At 35.6% G+C, this 23,780-nt stretch overlaps 2 protein-coding genes across 2 annotated transcripts; one reads left to right on the plus strand and one right to left on the minus strand.

Moving 5' to 3' along the window:
• Positions 1–1,618: 1,618 nt before the first annotated feature.
• Positions 1,619–12,853, minus strand: LOC115443049 (acylphosphatase-2-like). The gene is made up of 3 exons (XM_037442341.1): positions 12,740–12,853; positions 6,845–6,971; positions 1,619–1,785 (listed from the first exon to the last, which is right to left on the minus strand). The coding sequence occupies exons 1-3, from the start codon at positions 12,801–12,803 to the stop codon at positions 1,671–1,673; spliced, it is 306 nt and encodes a 101-aa protein (XP_037298238.1). The 5' UTR covers positions 12,804–12,853; the 3' UTR covers positions 1,619–1,670.
• A 1,912-nt stretch (positions 12,854–14,765) lies between these two features.
• LOC119190448 (phosphoglucomutase-2-like) lies at positions 14,766–23,779 on the plus strand (the record flags this gene model as incomplete). The annotated part of the gene is given in 7 exon segments (XM_037442410.1): positions 14,766–15,142; positions 15,868–15,970; positions 15,973–16,028; positions 16,587–16,678; positions 21,338–21,583; positions 22,558–22,780; positions 23,606–23,779. Coding segments are annotated over 7 exon segments (963 nt in total), but the record flags the coding sequence as incomplete, so codon positions are not given.
• Between the last annotated feature and the right edge of the window lies 1 nt (position 23,780).

A 23,780-nucleotide genomic window follows, 5' to 3' on the forward strand; every position in this document is an offset into this window, starting at 1 on the left:
AATAGCAAGTTGTTAATTGTTTATCATTATTTTGGCAGGTCGGCATCGAACCTAATGAGTGCGTTAAAAAATCAAATTTCCATGACGCTATTCTATTCCAAATCGTCCAGGATTAGAATCTGAGCTTATTTTACTGTAATTATTATGAAAATATTATAAATTCTAAACTATACATATCATGCCATTCATACAAATCATTCACTAATAATATAATCGTCAGCCCGTGATAAGTACTATACTACTAAGATAAAAAAAATAATATATTATTACAATGAGCCGTATTTATTGCGCTATTTATATTAAATTATTCAATATTCTTACAAATGCTTAATTAAATGATATAAATAAACATACATTATGAGTAAATGGAAGAAAACTAAAGGTTCTTGACCTAAGAATCCATTATGTTTATAAAGACATTAGTACTTGTGAACTACAATATAAAGTCTTGAATGCATTGGCTTATGAATTATGGATAACAAAGTGAATTCATTGAAACGCACTCGCCGAGATAGCCCTATCATTGAGTTACGCACATTTTGACATAATTCAATATTAGTCAGGCTACGCAAAATGGCGCCAACATTCCCACTTTTAGGCTAAAAATAGAAGAAATATCTCATATTATATACAAATTGCTAAATACATCATAACTCTCTGATTATATTCATCACATAACCACAGACTTTACAATTGCAGCTTTGTCTATTTTTTTCAAAGGATGGGAGCATAGAGTAAATACCAAAAGATCGCATTGATCAACAGTCTGTGTGTCCACGATTAACACGAAGCCCCATATAATTTTGATGTTAATCGATGGACTTAATGTCTCATTGATTAATATTATATTTGATCTACAGGACTTGGAGCTTGGTAGTCATTGTGTAGTATTAAAAATGCTTTTAGTCAGCCGCACATAACGCACTTTTTGAAATCCTTATGAAACACATAAAAATTCACATGCTATCCATCGTAAATACTTTTTCAATTATAAGCATGCTCAAACTCATGTCTTTTATCCCCGAATACACTTAGTTTTCGCCGTTTAAAATATTATATCTCATCATGTGGTAGGGGACAAACCTATCGCCATATTGAGCGCAAATTCCAGACTCTGGGTTGATAGTTAAAACCCTAATATCGCTACACGACCCAGGCACCGAACCCTAGATCTCAGCGCGGCAGTCGTACAATATTACGCCTCAAGACTACTCCACGGAGGCGGTCGATAACCATAGCAGCTGTCATCATAAGGAATATTGATGGTGTCAATGCGCCGTCAGTGCACGGATCGGGGCGGAGGCAGATCTTTGACACCGCCTTATAGTTTGGACCAATGACTAACAATTTCATTACATAAGGGCGGTCACTAGAAACTTGTTTTTTTTTTAAGTTAGAGCACATATGCGAATTCAGAGCTTTCTCTTGTATGTATGGATTTATGTAAAACAGGACTCCAACTCTCCCTGAACCTGGGAATTTCTAATTTTGTATTGATTCGGGAATTAAATATGTCTGAACACACCTTGAATAACTATTAGAATATACTTCAATGATCTAAAAAGGGTTGACTATTTTTTTAAATCTCTTCCATTTTATTATGACAGAAATAATCAAATAAGTAAAAAAATACTTTATTTAAAAGGTATAGGTAAAAAGTATGACTATATCTAGAATCGTACGCTAAAGTCTGTGTAGGCGATCTTCGCTACGTACTCCCAGTTGGTGAGCTCGCACTTCTCGATCTTGCAGCCAGGAGATCCCGTTGTTTTCAACCACTCTATCCTGGAAAAATAATAATAAGTTATAAGCACCTATTTATCATGTCTAAGTAGATGTAACAAGTTAAATAAAATACTACAGAGCCAAATAGTCAGAGTCAGTAATGAAGTATTAGTAAATAGATTAGTACACGTTTTATAAGTTAATCGGTGATTAAAACATTGTCATGGAGAAAATAATCAAATGATTATATGCGTAAATTGAATCTGGCCGTTTTGTTTTTGAATAGAATGTTTTATATAGGTACTAGCGTTTGCTCGCGGCTTCGCCCGCGTAATGGAGTTTTCCGGGATAAAAGTCCCACTATATATTTTCCCGGGATAGTAGCTTATAACCTTCCCAGGGTCTTATACTACCTCCATACCAATTTTGCTTTCTTGTACCCGTTATATTGTCCCGTTCCCGTGGGAAACGGATAAAAAGTATCCTATGTCCGTCTCCTGGTGCTAAGCTAACCATCTCCACCAATTTTCAGCTAAATCGGTTCATCCGTTCTTGAGTTATAAATAGTGTAACTAACACCACTTTCTTTTTAACCGACTTCAAAAAAGGAGGAGGTTATCAATTCGAAGTGAATTTTTTTTTTTTGTATGTTTGTTACCTCAGAACTCGCTCATTTATGAACCGATTTGGAAAATTCTTTTTTTATTCGAAAGAATTTCTCTGCAGATTGGTCCCATAATTTTTTTTTCAAGATCGTTTCGGTAGTTTGGTTTTAAAATTAAAAAAACTAGAATAATTATGTCATCCAAGAAAACGAAATCGCGAATTTAGCTTTCCTGTGACGTATTTAGTTATGTTTTTGCATTGAGTTTGGTTGACTGTACTTCTCACTCACTAATACATATAGCATTACATCTTTTCTCCGTGTCAGGGGTAGGCAGAGGCGTAACATTTCATCGCGATAGTCATACTGTGTGTGAAACATATCAGTTGTGTTCTTGGGTTGGGTTTAATTGACTCTACTTCTTACATACATACATATATGTATATAGCATCACATCTTTTCCCCTTTTTAGGGGTAGGCAGAGATGTAACACCGCAGCGCAATAGTTATAGTATGATCGAAATATATCAGTTGTGTTTTTGCGTTAGGTTTGCTTGAATCTACTTCTTACATACATATATATAGCATCACACCTTTTCCCCTTTTCAGGGTAGGCAGAGGTGTAACATTTGAGCGTGATAGTCGTACTGCGTGCGAAACACATTAGTTGTGGTTTTGTGTTGGGTTTAGTGGACTCTACTTCTTACATACATACATACATATAGCATCACACCTTTTCCCCTTTTCAGGGGTAGGCAGAGGTGTTACACCACAGCGCGATAGTTGTACTGTGAGCCAAATATATCAGTTGTGTTTTTGCGTTAGGTTTCCTCAAATCTACTTCTTACATAAATATATATAGCATCACACCTTTTCCCCATGTCAGGGGTAGGCAGAGGCGTATAATTTCATCGCGATAGTCGTACTGCGTGCGAAACACATTAGTTGTATTTTTGCGTTGGGTTTAGTTGACTCCACTTTTTACATACATACATATATGTAGCATCACACCTTTTACCCTTTTCAGGGGTAGGCAGAGGTGTAACATTTCAACGCGATAGTCGTACTGCGAGCGAAACACATTAGTTGTGTTTTTGCGTTGGGTTTAGTTGACTCTACTTCTTACATACATACATAATACATATATATATATATATAGCATCACACCTTTTCCCCTTTTCAGGGGTAGGCAGATGTGTAACACCACAGCGCGATAGTTGTACTGTAAGCCAAATAATATCAGTTGTTTTTTTGCGTTAGGTTTGCTTGAATCTACTTCTTACATACATATATATAGCATCACACCTTTTCCCTTTTTCAGTGGTACTCAGAGGTGTAACTCCTCAGCGCGATAGTCGTATCGTGAGCGAAACACAACTATGCCATTGAGACGGTCTATTTTATACTAACACAAAAAGCAAAAAATAAAAATAATTTTAACAAAAATTAACCCGCCTTCAAAAACCACTCAAAACCAAAAAATAATTTCACATAACAAGTATATATTGGATACCAATTTTGGAGTCGGTGCCTAATTTAAATTGCTAGTTAAGCTAGATAAATACATTAACGAATATACGAATACAATGTGCTGCCAGTGTACAAAGTCAGCAAGTCAGATCGTCACCGGAGATAAACACATCGCCGCAGCACAGCAAATGGAAGCTATTAAGGAAATATTTAAATTTGTGAACAGTACACTACCCAAATTCTTCCCCTGTTACATATAGCTGGTCAAATGTGAGTGTATTACACTCCCTGCCTTGAAAAAAGAGGAAATAAAAAGATGAAACACCATACATGTACTTGGTATTACACCTTTCACTGTGTATGTTGTAGTACACGCAAACCTACTCTTTTTAATTGATTTGAAAGAGATTTAGCTCATAGATGGACTATGCAACAAATATAGCTAACTAGCAATTTTAATTAGGCACCGACTCCAAAATTGGTATCCAATATATACTTGTTATGTGAAATTATTTTTTGGTTTTGAGTGGTTTTTGAAGGCAGTTTAATTTTTTGTTAAAATTATTTTTATATATATATATATATATAGATATAATTCTTATATTGACGTGATGTATTATATCATTTCATCCACGAAGATGCGCGGATACTTTCAATAATCTCTTACAATGTGCGTGAGCAGCGTGAGTACACACACGCTACAATGAATAGTATCGGTAAAAGTGAAAAAAGAAATAGTTATTCCAATGAAAAATTTTAAATAAAAAGAATAAGTAGTTATAATGTTTCTCGTTTACGCGGTGCCTTATCGTCAGCAATATCAATAATTTTTATCAATTCCATTTACAAAATATCTTAACAATTTACGAGAATGTAGGGAACTGTACATCATAAATATTATCGTGTAGAATATTATCCTAATAAAGCTAATCGATATTTTTGGCTGATATTAGTTTTCATTAGTTCTCTACACCTCCTCTTACTGTTCGAACCGCTTTAAACCTTCCTTCCATCCACCTAAGGGAGCTAGGCGTGGCTTAAAACCAGCGCTGCTCGGAACTACTGTCCCGGCCAGCATGATATGAGGCTCTTCCTTTTACCTTTGTAATTCTATAATGTTACTATGCTTAATAATAATAGATGTAAGTGGATAAGTCAATAAACTGATTTTTATCTATTATTTTGATTTTGTTATTTCGATTTCGAAAACAAATGCCTCTTGAGACGATTGAAAAGATTAAAGACTTACTTTTTGTATATTATGCTTTAGAGCAAAATATTACAATACAGATTTAGTTGTGAATATATTTTGTAATACGAATGTATAAGTTGTATATTAAATTAAGCTTATATTCGACTCAACCTTTTATATCATCGATATTGAAGTATGATTAATGAGCGTCATGGAATCTGGATGAAGTCCAATTTATTAGAAGAAGATTTTGTTCCGGATTATTTTAATTAATGAGATGACGTCCGCCAGGAGATGTTAGATTGGATAGGTCATTGCCAAATTATTTATAGAGCTAAACAACATACATACAGAGGTAGTTTAGTACATGATGGGTAGGAAGAGACATTATACACCTACATTTCTTCAACTATATTAAGTCTCAAGTAATAGGGGACGAGAGAATTGTCATGTGTATAATAAATAATAATAATATCAGCCCTGTATTATTTGTTGTCCCACTGCTATGCTGACACTGCTGACAGGGATTAGGCCTTAATCCACCACGCTGGCCTAGTGCGGATTGGTAGACTACACACACCCTCAAAATTTCTATAGAGAATTTTTCAGTTATGCCGATTTCCTTACTATGTTTTTCTTCACTGTTAATGGAAGCGATAATTCACAAAGACTACCCACATCATTTTAGAAATGTCAGAGATGTATGCTCTTGAGTACCTTGCGGACATTCGTCTCGGCAATCCGTTCCAAACCCGACTACGATATAATTTACACCGAGCTGATCCCGAGCAGAAGTCTCCAATATCACATTGCCTGACACGAAAACAAGTAGATAATATACTTAGTATTTTTTCTTTCCAAGACAAAATGATTCATTCATTCTTTCATTCTTCATTGCAGTTAAGAATATAATGGAACCATAGTATAATTATCTTAGCCAGAAAAAGACATTGCGTCTCAAAATTATATAGGACTCAATACAAATGCAATCGACTCACAAATTCGCGATTCGATGGCGCGTTCATCCAATAAAAATTACATAATAAATCAATATCGTCCAGGGAAACATTGAGAAGCAAGTACAACATCTATAGACCATGGCTAAACTGGAGAGAAAATCTTCGAAACCAGACATATTTTGTTATATACATCATATTTGAAATTATTCTCAGCCCTAAAACCTTACATAACACATGTTTTGTCTAATGCAGCGTAATACTTATGATTGTTACCAGTCCTATAGTATATACCTACTGTTCCACAGCGCACGGAGTACCTCTACTACAGATAGGACACAGTAATTGCTAGTTATTATTGTTAAAACACGTTGATGTTTTCGGAACAACAAAACTTGCACAATTGACTAACTAACCACAATAATTTCTGGTAATTATTATGTATAGATCATATATCAACCAATCTTTATGAACAGTAATGTGTGCACTTGCTCCCGTCTATTTCCCCGATAAAGAAACTAAAAACTACATGTGTTGAATTACCTTTCGTAATTTATGTAAAATATAACTATCATTAGAACCATTCGCAAATCGCATTTATGCATATTAGTACCTATAAGTTATGTGGGGTTACCCTTCGGAAATTTTCACCCTTCACCACTGGTTGTATCGCGACATGATAGCATGCAATGATACCGATGACGTTTTGGATAAGACGAAGTAGAAAAAGAATGTGAGGAATACTGACCCCACCAGCATAGACGATTAATAGCCGAAGATTAAGAAAAATATAGCATGATGTAGTCATCATGCTATATTTTTCTTAATCTTCGGCTATATCGGTATAGTTACCGATCAGATAAGTAAAATACTAGTAATAAATAAAAATATACAAACATTTGATCCAACTGTGCCTTAGTTCCCTGGATTTTTCCAACAATGGTGCCTTTTTTTGAGTTTTTTACCCAGCCTCCGATGCCCAGTGCTTCAGCCATCTCCTTGCAATATTTTGTAAAGTAGCAACCTGCGTACAGCAACAATAATCATCAGTACTTATAACGAATTATCTTCTATACAAAGCCGGTTAGATAATATTATTTTTAATAAACATATATTTTGTTTGAGATAATTAAAAAACGTTCTTATTCTTCTCTCGTAAATTAAATAAAACCAGGCTACGAAAACAAAATTATAAAAACATAGATATTTCCATTTAAAGTCATAGCAATAAGTAAGGCCTGGGAGCGTGCCAGTATGTTCTGAATTAGGTTAGCTGTAACGCTTAGAGTATATCTCCATGAGACCAAGACGTATTCCCTGGCTGCCGGCCCAATGGTGTAGCGTGCATTCTTGCCGCCCGGGCGGAATCAACATTTTCTGGCCCGAGCGGACTCAAAATTTGCCGCCCAACAATACCAGAGAGAGCAAAGCAAAGTCACTTCAAGAAATAAGTGTCAAGTGCTTCTCACGGCCACTGGTATATACGACAAAAACAATTAAAGACATATTTTGATGCCTCCCCTAACAACTACGCTATAGTACTGGCCTCAGAGGTAAGTAATAGATATTAGAAAAAGCGTAGTTGTTTAGGCTCTTAAAAATAGTACTCGATATAAAGAAAACAATATCAAGCTTGGCCCTTTGTAGTTTTCTTTGACACAGGGTTATTTACCCCGGTTGAGGTTACCGTTACCTATTCATACGTCGACTCTACAATCTACATGTCTAAAGTGTGGCTTTAGCACTTTAGAAATCTAATTTAATGTTGTTGAAAGTAACCAATTTTGGACATAGGTACGGCTTCATTTGAATAAAACTGTTTGTCTGAACGTACAAACCTTATCAAGCGTTTCGTATTACGATATTGATTATGTAACATTTACACTTTTTCAACATAACTTATTTGGCATATTTTTTCTGGTCCATCCAGGCACAGCCGAAACTAAAAGTATCGACCTATCTTTTATATTAATATTGCTAGTAATTGCTATTCACCAACGAAATAAGCACTAATATACTATGCTTTGTTTTTATAATGAAGATTATTGTTATGCTTATGGGTTACTAAGGTAAGTCTTGAATTGCGAAATATTTTTTACCACAAAGTTTATTTAGGTAAAAAATTTAATAATGGTTTTTCATATTTACGCAAATGTGAAACATTGAAACAAAACTATTTTTGGGATTTGTTGCCGTTTTTTAAACTTTATTTCCTCCTTACGTAGTATTTCTATACAAAAGGAATGATATTTTAATTAATTTTTCAAACGACCGAAATCTGCAAAGTCTCCGAAACGTTGGGAGATGAACACAACAAACCGCTAAAAAATCCGAAAACTGGTTTTATTTCGATAAAAATAGAATAAGTTCTAAAATGAGGCGACATTGCGTAAATATCACTCTCACGTATGATAGCCCGCGCAAATCACATAAGTTTTGTAAATAAGATATCATAAACACATAAGACAGTTAAATTAATAAAAATATTGCATTACCGACATAATCCTGTTTACATAGGTATATTACTTAATTTTATTTATTATGTTTGTTGATTCTTATATAAAGCCCTCTGTTTACTGACGTCAGGTGATAAGTATTTATTGTGAATGGTAAATCTCAGCAAATATCTAGACTCGTTTACAGTAGGACCACTCGAAAACAAAAGGATGAACATTTTGCCTGGTAACTAATTGATCAGCCTTTTTTGGTTTGCAATTATAGCCTGCCTAGAAAAATAAAAAAAAACAGGTTTGATGATGCTACTTTTGCCTTTTCGTTTTAAAGCCAGTATAAGAAATTAATTATATATTTAAAAAAAAATGGTGAGGTTTTATAATTTCCTGGTCAGGCTGTACAATTATCGCCCCGCCTTAGGGGTGACTGGGGTAAACTTATAATGGGGCTAACTACAATCAAACGACAAAACCGACTGAAGAGATCTAAACATTGGGCGATTGCTGGGCCGAGTCCCTTCGTTAAGACTGATTAGTGGTAGACTCGACGAATTTCCCTGCGCTGTTGGCCTTGGCTCCCAAGAGCTCCAGTAGAAGGTGTAAGGCATGGTAGTCTCATAGGCCGAGTTTCTAATACTATATATTTTAATAATATCAGCCCTGTATTATAACTGTCCCACTTTTGGGCACGGGCCTCCTCTACTACTGAGACGGATTAGGCCTTAATCCATTACGCTGGCCTAGTGCGGATTGGTAGACTTCACACACCCTCGAATATTCGTATAGAGAATTTCTGAGGTATACAGGTTTCCTCACGATGTTTTCCTTCACCGTTAAAGCAAGCGATAATTCACAAAGAATACACACATAATTATTTTAGAACATTCAAACTGCCTCGGTGGTGTAGTTGTACTGCATGCACGGTACGACAGCGCTCAGAGGTCCTGGGTTCGAATCCTGGGTCGAGCAAAGTAATATTTGGGCTCGCCCCCCATCTCATCATGGGACTTAACACACTTGGCGAAAAGTGGGTTCCTTGGAACTCTGCATACCCCTTCGGAGATAAATGCGTAATGTTATGTGTATGTGTGTGTGTGTCTGTGTGTGTAATTCAAAAGTGTGTGCCCTTGGGACTTGAACCTGCGGACATTCGTCTCGGCAGTCCGTTCCACAACTAATTAGGCTATTAGGCTATCGCCGCTTTTTCTGTATATTTTACACTACACTAAATGTCATTTATCACCCTTAAAAATAGATGTTTGTGTCATAGTTCTCAATAATTACATTTGCAAAAAATAGTAACATAGATCTGTATAAATTTTACCCACAACCACACAAGCCACAACTAATAACGGATCTTCAGTCTATTAGTGGCGATGCGTCCGAAAAACCCGATTCCTACCGGCTTCCCTTTTTTTTGGAGATATGCCGTGGTTATCACCGGGGGTACCCTGCTAATGGTGTACAAGCGATCGCCCGGCTTAGCAACCACGGCAGTCCCTTTGAGGATTTGGTGAGCCCTACCGTTATCACCGAGGATGCCAGTGGACGGTACGCTGGCGACCTGCAGCTATCCGGTTACAGGGCCCGGGAGGAAGAAGGGAGGGGACAGAGGGAAGGAAAAGAAAAGGAAGGAGAAGGAGCTGTCTTAGGATGGTCGGAAGGGAGAGGGAGAGGAAATGTTCGCGGACCCTTATAGGTCTTAATGTGTATTTAGCAACCATGAGGTGAACACACTGAACAGTGTGCCTAGGGTCGCGGTAAATGTTTCCCCATGCTTGGGGGTGAATTTGCCTCGGGGGGAGGCTTCCCTTTTAGCTTTATTTACGTTTGTCTTAGTTTTTGTTTTCTTTTGCCTTGGGTTACCTTTTGAAAAAATTTACTCTTCGTGACTGCTGTCTATCACGCTGTCACAATTCAATTTGATACACCCCACAATCCATATAGTTTCGACTATATGTCGATGTCGGTATTAGGTGGAATGTATGTTTTATCTGTTATTATATTGATATTTTTGCGCTAAACCAAGAAATAATTAATTGAACAATTAATTTATGTATATGAATTGAGAAGTGGATCCCTTTTCAGATAGTAAATTACTTATTTAAGGCCTCTTCCAACATCAAGTTGAGAAGATCCCCGGTGAGGCACTAGACTTTTAGAGATGAGTGCACCTATTATGATTCTGAGATATAACAAAACGCCCTGGGAACCCCCAAAGCAAAATAAATGCACATACTAATAGAACCTCTCTATATAAATAACATTATTCGATTACTATGTAGATCTCATCATTAATCTATGATGTCTCACCGAGCCTTGTATGCTCTATATAGGTTTAAAAAGGTTTCTTTTTCGACAAGCGACATCGAACGTAATCTTTATAGACATAACACAGTGCGCAATGGGTCGAATTAAATTAAGACTTTTTTTATTATAATTCCTGAGTCTTCTTATTCTCCGAGCTATATTCGTTAGTTTCGAGTCGTTCGGTACTCTCATACTACAACGTAACTTGATCATTGAAGGAAGAAAACTTTCACCTCATTCCTTAGTGATCATGGCAGCATTCAATGTAGTCAAAGACAACTTTAACCACAGAGATCGCTGCCATTCGTTTCAGACTAGGCTCTCCCTAGCATGTTGGGTTATTTCATTCAGTCAATTGTTATAGTGGCGAAAAATGGTGTACACATCTTTGCCAATTACCTATATAACAAGGATGAGTCAAAAACACTACGATGTGTCAGTAAATTCCTGTCGAAACATCAGTGATCCAAGGTTCAGATCCAGGTCTACTCACAAGTGCGATACAGGATGCGCCGCACACGAATCTCGCACGCGCTTATAGGCTATCTTAGCTAGTTTGTAAATCCACGAGTGCATACTTCTTGTACTTTTTGTCTTGGTAATTAACTGCCCTTTGTTAAGGCCATTGCTTCTGTTATGCCTAATGTTGCTTCATAAATTACATTTTCAGCTCTTGTTTTCTCTTTCATATTACAATCATCATCTCAAATTACTAAAATTGTTCACATCATCAAGTAAATAGAACTGAAAAGCAGTATTAGATTAAGAGCTAAATCGATAGCATCACTAGATCGACGCCTAATGCGAACTAATCACTCATGCTTGATATAAATAGAAGGCATGTTGCATTTAGGTCGATGTCAATACACTTGGACATGAAATGGGCCATATTCGACTACAACATTGACTGTTCTACTGAATACTTGATTTACTACGTTTTGTTGTCTAAAATCCTCGTATAGATATTGACATTTGAATGTTTAAGATTATCGAAAGCCTTGGTAAATACTTACATTACGTTTATTGTAGATTTAATAACGACGTCAAATAGTTACTAATCCGAAACAAAATAAATATTCAGTTCAATACTAGGCAGTAAATTTCTCGTATAAGATAATACGCCTGGATTGATGATACAATATACTCTGTTTCTGCTTCTAAATACGAGCTGTATGGGTTGTGTTGTAATCTTGTTTATAGCCAATATAATTACTGGGCATCAGCCTACATCAAATGTCTCAATATAACAAAAGCACTTCATTCCCATGCACAATAAAAAACACTAAGTCGCTGCTGTTAACGGACAGACTTTGAACATATTAATAGGTGATAACCTTATCATTTTTTTCACAAATTTGTATAAAAATAAAAATAAACATGAAGTAATTTTTAATTGAATGAAAACAATTTTGTACACACAACATAGAGCCAGCGTCTTGGACATCCAACAAATTGTGTTTATGATAATTTGCCTCCTATCCGTATTATATCATAAATATTATATTCATGGTACTTATTATAACGTTCACAAAATATTTGCTTACTGGAGTTATTGTTAAAGATAACTAGTATCAAAATCTGCTCTACTATTTTTGATGTACATACAAGACAAGTAAGTTGTTAGTTCTATTTTGCATCATTATCTATTCCAGGATTTGGAGCCTATTTAATGTTTTATATAGATATCTGTACTTAAATGATTATTCTGTCCTATATGAATAAATATTTATTCCTTATATAAATATATTCTGTTCATCAAGCAAATGCGTACTTATATAAAAAATTTCCTTGGATAGAAACGGATATTACCTAAACCAATGTTAAACACATAGAAAATTTTCCTGTCATAAAATTTAAGTCGATTGCTTATAAAATGTTTAAAGTATTAAATATAAAAGTAGGTACCTACAAACGGTTTTATTTAGACAATCAAATTATTATTTTATAGCCTTTTGTAAATAAAAGATAAGGTAATGAGAAGATACCCACATGAAATGTTATGAAAGGCCCCATAAACACTACAACTAACCTTGGACTTGTCCGAAGACCTCGAATTCTACCATAGCCAACACATTAGGATCTTCAACACCCATCACTAACCACTCCAAAAGTTTATCTCACACGACGGAACTTTTTGGTCAGATCGAAGTTGCCAAACTGGCAAGAAACGCGCCGCCCGCCCTAGATATTCACTGTACATACATACATATTCTATAGGTTTATAGTGATCGTAAATAAAACTGACGTAGAATCAATATTTGCGTTAATGATTAGTTAATACTTATATTATTTGATTTATAAAAACCAATTATAATATATACTTACTTAAGTATGTTTTCATATTTTGCAAAATCTTTTAAGTTGCCACCGCACAGTCTCTGTGAACATGTTGCCGAGAAACACTAGGTATGTCACTGTGAAACTGACTGTTCCCGATAGCTAAACAAAGTTGGACGAAAAAATTCTTCGTGATTTAAGTATGTTTAAGCATGCCGCCGGGGTCGTAATTTCATCAGACAATGTACTTAATATGTTTTAAATCTTCACTGAACCACTATACTGCCGGCCTAAGCTGTCGGTCGGAAAGTCGATCAGTGTGACGTCTGATTGCTTACAGGCCGAAGATGGCCCTAGGAACTGCCGAAATATCCAAAAGTCTTTGCTTCTCTGAAAGTGACAATATATTAAAGTATAATATAAATTACAGTTAGCACAAGACGCGATATGAAAATGCCTTTAGCGCCTTTTCTGGAAGCTTCATGCTACTGACGACAATGCTATTTTGTTTTACAGTACCTCTTAGTGACATCCTGCGAGCTGAAGACATAACAAATTACAATTACTGTAAAACGTACTTCGGCGAGGAAAGTACTTAATTTACCATTTAAATATATTTTTAAGAAAATACTTGGAAACATACAAAAATAAAATAGGTGGGGTAAGTATATTATACAAAAAGGGTTGGGTACTTACATAGTACCTATCATTTAGATTTATAATATCCGATTAGTTGGTTTTAATTCAGCGTTATGGATATTGTGTGGAAATAAATTAAAACAATAACAGGCGATGAAGAAGGAAGCTGCCCCCTCCAGGAGGTAGGGCCGGGGGCTCGGAGTGGACGGTTCCGCCGACATAACAATTACAATTAGATGATTGACCACTGATTGCACAGCTTCCTAATCAAGTGGCCTCGGTCGTCATCGTAAATGTAGGTTAAATATTTGTTTAACAACATTGAAATCAATCATTCCCCTATAGTTATATATCTTAGATTTTCATGCACTATAAAATAGTAACTAAAATTATGAACAATATTAGTTCTTTCTGTAAGGCTTTAAGTTTATTACACTTAAAAAGATGATTTCTATACATTATACCTATTTATTGATTTATTGCACTTCTTATAAACATGTAAAGGCGGAGTTAATACCAAAGGCATTCTTTACATAGTAGGTGCAGGTCAATAAAACTGCATAATAATGATAATGGGAAAAGTGTTGCATATTATTATCCTAAGCATAATAATATGCATTTGTCATTTCCATGGAAGTACTTAAATGTGCCTGTAACTTTATTGACCTATTCAACATAAAATAATTATCATCAACGATATTGCTATTACAAATTTTTAGGAGTACAAAAATATCATATTTTAATAATTCAATAAAAGTGAAAAGATATGTACCTATCTTTAATTTGTATGTACTAAGATATATACCTAATAGCATAATGTAGCGTTGAAGCTAAAAGGGGGATCTTGTTGTCTCTCTCTATCTCTCCTTTCCCGCTTTTCACTCGGCCCACGTGTACGTTTTCCGGAATAAATTCTGTCCCAAAAACTAAAAGTCTCATCCATCCTTTTTAGGATTAGCTCCTAAGGAATAATTTTTAGCTGAAATTGTTTACAGTATAAAATAATGGTCATTATAAAAAACTAGATTCGATTTTCTATTTATAATTCTGAGTTTATAATACAATATAATGTGTATCCGAACGTAATTTAGCTGTCAGTGATTAAAACTTCACACACTTCAATGTCATTTAGCCACAAAATCTTTAAGTTTTAACAAATCTTTATTACTATAGAAATAGAGTTCTTTTTTTGTATACAACTAAATACAGTAAAATTGTCTTCATTGGACTGAATTCTTTGACATTCGTGAATTATTGTAGTTGTGAATAAACGACGAAAACAATAGATTCGACTGTTTATTTGCTGGAAATAAGTGTTCAGTTCAAACATTGTTTATTTGCTCATGCAAAAGTTAATTTACGAATTACTAAAATAAATCTTTTTTGCAAAAGCGGTGCAAAACTTTTACTGCCGGTGAACTGAATTTTCTGCAATTATTTCATTACAATGTCTGAGTGTAACAGCGGCGACTTGAAATTAGATGCGGCAGTGAACAGCTGGTTAAAACATGACAAGGTTAGTAAGGTCTACGTTTCGTAATTTTCCATAAATACCCTTCATTACAAACCTCGCTCGGCCTTGAAGTTCGGTAGATAAAAGCCGGCCTTTTGAGGCAGTCAGCCGTGCCTATGTTATATAAAAAAAGCATGAAAGATTTTTTTTCTTATCTAAATGATGTGTCCGATTGCCAATACTCAAGAGGTCAAATCACTTAGTATGAATATGTGTGTTGTGTCAAATTAATTTACATTCAGTCTGTATGTGCATAGACAATTGCATTCATTGAGCCTAACACTGCCCATGCAGTGGACAACAAGCCATTAATAGCAGATTATTTTCTTTTATTGCACCATCCTGTTATTCAAATTTAAGCAAGAATTATAAAGCCTAAAACTCATACAAGCACTGCACTTCACAACAGTGGCAGCCTTATACAATGCAACGACCCAGGCGGACCAAAGAAAAGTTGCCCAGTTTTCAGTTTTGTCAGTAAGATTGTAAAAAGATCTTCCAAGGCACCACACAAAGTCCCTGTTAACACAAGGTTCTTGTCGGTTACCCTGTTCGCCTCTCCCTAAGGCATCTGCTTTACAAATGCACACATTGTGGTACATCATTTATAGTAACAATTAAGAGCATAAATATTTACTTCATTTCTGTAAGCTACCTATTTCATAATAATTTATAAAATTTAGACCTACAAATAATTGTTATCTGGAAATTTATTTTTCTCTTCATAGAACCCAACCACTCGCCAAGAGGTCCTAGATGACATTGCCAGCTCAAAATGGGAGAAGTTAAAGAAGACAATGCTCCATCGTCAGAAGTTCGGCACTGCTGGTCTCCCGAGGGCGCCGGATACACATGCATGAATGATGTTGTAGTGTTGCAGACTGCACAGGTACAGTCAGAGGGAATTCAGTAGATTGTATTTCTATATTTTATTAATTAAATGTACAGATGTTATAAGTTTCATTTATTGTATGGTTAATATAAATACTCAATGAAAATTAGCCATATTACTCTGATTCCAACTAAAACTCTGCATTGAAAATACTATTTAAAAGTATATTAATATAAGCAAACTGCAGAGCATCATATGATACTAGTATGACTTAATGTTTCAGTAAAAGATTTTTTTTCTTGATTATTGCTTTGAATGATGTGGCTAGCTTGCCGCTCACCTGATGGTAAGTGAAGTGAAGTAGAAACACTATCCAAGGCCTTGAATAAAAAAGTATTGTTTGGTATTCCACTGCGCTCGCCAGCCTAAGACCTGAGTTGTTAAGTCTCATTTGTCCAGTAGTTATACTGGCTACAATGTCCTTCAAACCGGTAAACAATGGTGACTACACACTGCTGTTTGGCGACAAAAATAAACATTGCGGTAATATCTAACCAGGCAGACTCACATATGAGAGACCTACCACAAGTAAAATTGTATATGTTTTTGGTTTAGGGTCTGTGCTCATATATTCAGAAGTTATGCAGTCAAACTCCTTTACATAACGGGGTTGTCATTGGTTTTGATGGAAGGCATCACAGCAAAAGGTAAGTCAAAATTATTATTTTATTTTAACTTGTTTCTTATAGGGCTCGATTATCGACCATTGTTAGTTAATCCTACTTAATTCATTCTAAGGGACAGGCAGTGCCTAGTGTAGAATGTTTTGCTAAATTTGACTGTGTAATTCTTTTGATTTGGAAATAAATTATTATTATTATTATTGAAAAATTTTTAACAATTATTAGTACCTTTTTGGTTGTATACATATCATAATATTAAGTTTCCTTTCATAATAAAATATAATATCGCGTGGTCCAAAAGTACGATACGCAGTAAATCTTCGCATTTAAATAAATACGAAAACGCGATAATAACAAGATCAAGTCGCAAGGGGTCATTCGCGTCGGCAAGATAAATTTGTAATATAATATGATGTAAGATTATAAAAATATAATTTTTGTTGTTGTTTGCATAATTTATTATTTAACACGTGATAAGCGTATGTGACGATTTCACAATCGCAACTGCGTATAAAAGTCGGATAAATTTGTTGTATAATTTTTATGATGATTTTGTATATTTACGCGAATATTAGACATACAAATAAAACTATTTCTCGGATTTTATCGCGTTTTTTTATGTTATAAATATTGTAGCTTTGACATTTGGAGCGACCAACACCTCAGTCTTCCCCGTAACCATGAAGGCTGCAAAGTCTTCTAAACGTCGGGAGAAAATGATCACACAAAAACTGCTATAAATCCCGAAAAATACTTTTATTTCAATGTATATTTTTTATCTGCCCGACGGAATAACGAAATGACTATTCTTATTATTCAAGTTAATCCATCAGGGTATATTCGTTTGCTCTGTTATAGTTGTAAAGCTTAGTGCGGATTTAATTCTGAGAAGTCGGTATCCGCCAAGATGGCACAAAAAAACGCAACGCATTGTGAACCGTCTTTATATTGTCGATACCTTTTAAAATAAAAATAAAATGCTTTATTCATCACGTAGGCGAACATGGTTGCACTTATGATAAGTCAAGGTACATGAGAATATTTAATTATTACTTAATTAAATTAGCTTATATGCTTCGGTAATAGACGAGAGCTAAATTATATCAACAATAAATAATAGTGTGCGCTACCGCTTAGACTTCAATGCGAAGTACAAATACTCAGAAATAAACGACTGTTATATCGTAGAACGTGCATGTGCATAGAAACTAATTTGTGTATGACGATTGAATATGAAAGACGACATTTATCTAATGCATCGAGCACGAAAGATTCACGACACGTTTATTTGTTTTTTTAACATGCTAGGTGTTGCAAGTGGCTCCGGCCACGTGAATAACCTTGGGATAAATTTCTCATCGTACTTTTCAGGGTGCAAAAGTAGCCTATATCCCTTTCTTATGATTTAAGCTGACACCGTGCCAAATTTCATCAAAATCGGTTGTGTAGTTCAATGGCTTAAAATTGTGATAAACAAATAAACTAACTTAGCTACTTTCGCGTTTATATTAGTATGGATTGCATTTACGTTTGGAACAATGCGTACGGTAAATAATAATTTACAGTTATTGGTTGGTACCCAAGGCCCTTTCCTTTAGCGCATTCCGTGTAAGACGTCCTTATATAACACTATGTAAAAGCCTCTTAACATTAATACAGGTAGGAATAAGTTTCATAATATTATAGCCTTCGACTGAAATTTATGAAACATTGTCTTATAACAAGATTTTCGATTTAATTTCTTAAATTTATTCTCAAAACATAATTCATGTAAAAAATACTCGTTATAAATTGTGACTGATTTCCAAAAATTTAATCGCAACAAAGAAGGTCATTCATAACTGTCTTGACACGGAAACCACTCAAAATAGCCTTATTATTCTGAGAATTCTCGTATAAATTTAAAATGGGTTGGACGAGATTTTATACCGTTTAATTATTTTTTACGGAACACAGAGTAATTTCGGGGTAGGAGCTTATTTTTAGGGATCCGTACCTCAAAAAGAACCCTTGTAGAATCACTCTGTTGTCAGTCTATCTGTCTATCAGACCCTTTTTGTCAGGAACGCGTAGAAGTATTGAGCTGTAATTTATAACAAATAGTCGGAGCTACGATCTACAACGGTTCAACTTCTCCGTTTCTTTTATTTTTGTTGTAAATTGTTATCAATGTTATATAATACTGGCATTATGCGGGTTACAAACGACAAACTAAGGCTTAGCTTAGCTTGCATGGCTGAGTAAATTGGAAATAAAGCATATGATATTTTATATAGTTTGCGGTCTGCGCTTAAGTATGAAAAAATATCTCAGCAATGCCAATAGCATTCTTCAAATGATTGTCATTGGGCTGTATTGTTACATGGCTCGTTGCTGTGCAATTTTTGCGTATTAATTTGTTTTTAAAAAAGCTTAGTAACATAATACATATTATAAATCATTACAGTGATTACTTAGACCAGAACCATGGAACTTTGTTCACGCGAATAAACAAATAAAATATGTTAGGTAGAGCTAAAATAATTTTGCTTAGTTCTTGGTCTCCAACCGGCTTTAGCGCAGCGTACTCAATACGCATGAGTGAAGAAGTATTAATTTTCCTGAACGATCTATGGGTCGAAATACAATTAGTCGGATCTAAATAACCACCTTTCTCAGCCCCGGATCTTGAATTTTTTGAAGGCGGGGAAAAATCTGGATAATGCCGCCCCAACCACCTATATTTTTACTTTTGTCATCATCATCATCATCATCATTTCGCGCCCGCGGAAATAATTTATGTGTGTTATATACTGGATGTCGCAGTAGTCAAAGTTGCGTTAATGATGGGTTGTGTATTCGTCTGCCAAGTTTGAATTTGCCGCCCTCTGATTTCGCCGCCCGGGCACGGGCCCTGGCCCCCTCCCTAGATCCGGGCTGACCCTTCTCCACGAACGTGATAGGGAAAATGTCGAAAAAATGGCGTGTCAGCATCTATTTAAGGTTTAGATGTCAAATGAGGGTATTGCTCATTAAGTAATGAGGTCATTTACGGTCTTATCGGCACGGATTTTCTCTTCGCAGCGATTACAATAAAACTTAAAATACATTTCAGCTAATTGATTCTATAGAACCGGTATAAATAAGCCAACAGAGAAGGAATTTCCTGTGATACGTGTCCAATGTAGCGCATGGCAACAAGTAAATTAACATTTCAGAGAATTTTGATGACACACGCTTCAACACATTCTTGTCTATTCAATTTGCATGCGTATAACATTTATATGTCCAATTATTTTACAAGAATTTATTTAAAATAATTTTATACAATGTACCTCGCTGGCGACCGTAACAACTTGCATTACCAGCTAAACAGCTATATCAGGTACACTCAAATTCTGATGAAATTGCAAGTGATTTTTCGACAAAATTTTTTTTTTATTGTTAACAAGTAAACAAAACAATCATCATCTTTATCCCTAAGAGACTAGACAGAGGTGCTATCAGGACACTTTCTTTTCGCCTAATGTGTTGAATTCCATGTGATGGGGGCCTATCGCCATATCGGGCATAAATTCCATACTTCGAGTTGAATTAATTATTACATTTTAATTTGCTGTTTGAATAGAAGAATGACGCCATCTATCATAATAACATGAATGATGATCATTACTGACAAATGAATTGAACAATTAAGTGAATATCAAATCATGATCCAACCAGGGCCCTTATTCTGTATGATAGTGTAAACGCGTAACGCGGCCGTGTCATGTTATCTTCGAGAAATGTGCGTGGAATGGTATTCTGTAAGCCAAATTTCTATAGTCCTAAACATGACGCGTTGTGTTACATGCTGTTACACACTGTCAAAATAACGTGCGGGATAGAGAATAAGGCCCCAGATCGAATTAATTTCGCCCGGAAATGTTTACGCTGAATTGAATGTCCAGTCAATACCAGTTAGTATGCGCAATGTTTGACTCAAGACTTTGGTTACTATGTATTCTAGTATTAAATACTGAGTTGACTTGATATATCTGTACTAATATTATAAAACTGATTTTTTTTATTTAAACGTTTTAATTTCAGTATCTGCTTAACTGATTTTGTATTTTTTTCACTAATGGGAAGCTACATTACTTCTGCTATAAGCAAATTTTTATCCCGGGAAAATATTTATCCCAGTAAACTTTTTCACGCGGATGAAGCAGCGAGCAAAAGCTAGTTACAAGATAAATTTTGGGATGCGTGATCCTTAAAATATAAGATTTCAAGTCCCTAAATCTATTTAAAGTAAGGGAGACAATTTGCATGTAACAGATCTGGTGTACCCAGTTGCTGCCATGCCAGTAAAAATATTCACTAATTTCTACGTCTATGACTAGGGTTGCCAACCGTACTATAATATATAGTATTGTACTATATTTGGAGTCTGCGTACTATATACTGTCGAAGAAATATGTAGTGCGCAAAATACTATATTTTCAACACCTCAATCTAATAAACAAATCCTTTACTTTCAAATCTATGAACGCTCCTTTACATTAACTTTTGAGTGATGGGACACCGCGTAATATACTATAATTGTTTTAAAGTGTACTCTAGATTTATTTATTTATACCTTGTTATGAAAAATACTATATTTCGCCGAAGAATTGTTGGCAAGCCTGTCTGTGACTACCATAAATTTTAATTATCGTTCAGGTTCGCAGAGCTAACAGCGAAGGTATTCGTCTCAGCATCGATTCCGGTGCATCTGTTCTCGGCAGTGTGCCCGACGCCGCTGGTATCGTTTGGTACGATACTGTACGACGCCGCGGCCGGTGTGATGGTCACCGCATCCCACAACCCCAAAGAGGACAATGGATATAAAGTGTACTGGGGGAACGGATCGCAGATAATTTCGCCGCACGATGAAAATATACTGGACGAGATACTGCAGTGTTTGGAGTGAGTAAATTAATGTTCGAATTTGTTAAAAATTGGGTAAGAGTCTTTTTGATGAGATGACACAACTGACAATAGCCATTCAACCCGAATTTCGATTTATTGAGTTTATAAGCCTGTTAGATGTTCACCCCCTTATTCATAGACGTTGTTTATCTAAAGACAGAGCATTGTCCTTGGATGAATAACGCCTATGAATAAGGTCAGTCTAACGCCGGGTAATGACAATATTCAACCGAAACTCAAAGGAAATGGGCATAGTGTGGACCAGAGGCGAAGAGCCCATGTAACCCGATTCCTACCAGCATCGCTTTCGTAATTAATGTAAAATGTAATTATCATTGGAATGATTTCCAGATTGCATTTATGCATATTACTAGAACTTAAGTTTTGTCGGGTTCTCTTTAGGAAAATTTCATCCTTCGCCACTAGTGTGGAACAACTAATAAATTATCTGAAAACAAAATAAGATGAATCACGGACTACCTATGTAATATGTATGCATATAAGGAAAATATTATTTGCGTTAACTATTATAATGGTAGTGACGTGACAAAATTATCAATTGTTTTCGACATAAATAGTTCATTGTAAACAGGGAAATCTATAAACATGATTCATGCTAATGTAACATTTCAGAGGATCTAGGGAATTCACTAATTTGTAATTCTCCTTGCTTGTAGAAGCTTACATATACCGGCTATCGATCCATAGGCCCTGAATTCTAATCCGAAGATGGGAGATATTGTGGCTTTTTGTAATAGTATATGCCCGGACTACATCTAAAGACCGTCGGCGTTAACTAGGCTGGAAGCAAAATTAAGCTAAATGTTTCCTACAACGTGCTTGAAAAAATATGTTAGGCGAACTTACGGTTACTTCAGCGTATGATAATGATGAGTGGAAAAAGAAGACCAAGAGAGACTTAAATCAATCATTTCTGATCAATGGAATATTTTTATCTTATATTATTCCAGTATACCAGACGAACACTGGGACATATCAGAGATCCGCTCGCACGAGCTAATAAAGGATTGCCACGACGAGGTGACGTCGAAGTACATGGAGTACATTCGCGACAGTCTGCATTCTGACGTGGTGGAGAACAACAGATCAGCTGCGGTAGACACTGTGTACAGCGCCATGCACGGAGTGGGATATCAATACGTCGTCAAAGCCTTCGAAACGGCAGGTCTGAAGGTAAGATGTTAGAACAATATTAATAAATCCAACTCAGTTTCGCTCTGAAGTGCCTACAGATATGCGGTACAGATGAGATGTCAAATTAAGTTCGGCATTTTAAGACAGTCGCTATTTAATGAACCCATATTAACATCAACTTGAATGTCATTTTAAGTCACAATATGTGTTAGATTTTGACAGCTGAGTTTTGTAACAGCCCCGACTCAGCTGAGCACAAGCTCTTAAATGATAGCTTAAGCTTGGTTTATTAAATAGTTCAATACATTGTCTAGTTGATATTTTACTTAAAAAATTAAATTGATTTATGAATATGGCCCTTAGTTAATGTAAGAGTTCTCAGTCTGTCTTTAAATCAAAACTCAAAGGCGTAGTGAAATATCAAATGTCTAATAGCTAATGTAGACTGGGTCCGTCGAATCAAATCTAGTCATAATTTGGTTCCATTATAGTTACTAAGAAACTACATCTATAAGGAACCCGCCGAGTTCAAATCTATTGATTTCGACGAGCTTCGATTCTACACTAGTCGACGTCAGACTTAATACAACAAATATTCTTATCAATTTACCGCCATTTCCAATGAACGATCTCAAACGATTTTTTCGATCTATCTCAAAAATGGACCAATCAGAACAAAGTATTTTTTGATAAGCTTACAAATGACTTATTTTGATTGCATTTTTCACGGAATGGGATTGAAGATTGCGATCAGGATCGTTTATTAGAAACGGTTGTTACACAAAAATGTCTGCACCTACGCTTCATTTCGAATATGGTATTTAATGTCAATAATACGAAGAGTATAAGATATGCACATTCTAGAAACCGATAAGTGTGAAAGAACAACAAGACCCGGACCCGGAGTTCCCGACGGTGACGTTCCCGAATCCCGAGGAGTTGCAGTGCCTGGAGCTGAGCATGGCATTAGCTCAGCAACATAACGTCAGACTCGCGCTCGTCAATGATCCCGACGCTGACAGGCTCGCCGTCGCCGAAT

The sequence above is a fragment of the Manduca sexta genome, chromosome 24 (assembly GCF_014839805.1).
Source record: "Manduca sexta isolate Smith_Timp_Sample1 chromosome 24, JHU_Msex_v1.0, whole genome shotgun sequence".
NCBI lineage: Eukaryota > Metazoa > Arthropoda > Insecta > Lepidoptera > Sphingidae > Manduca > Manduca sexta.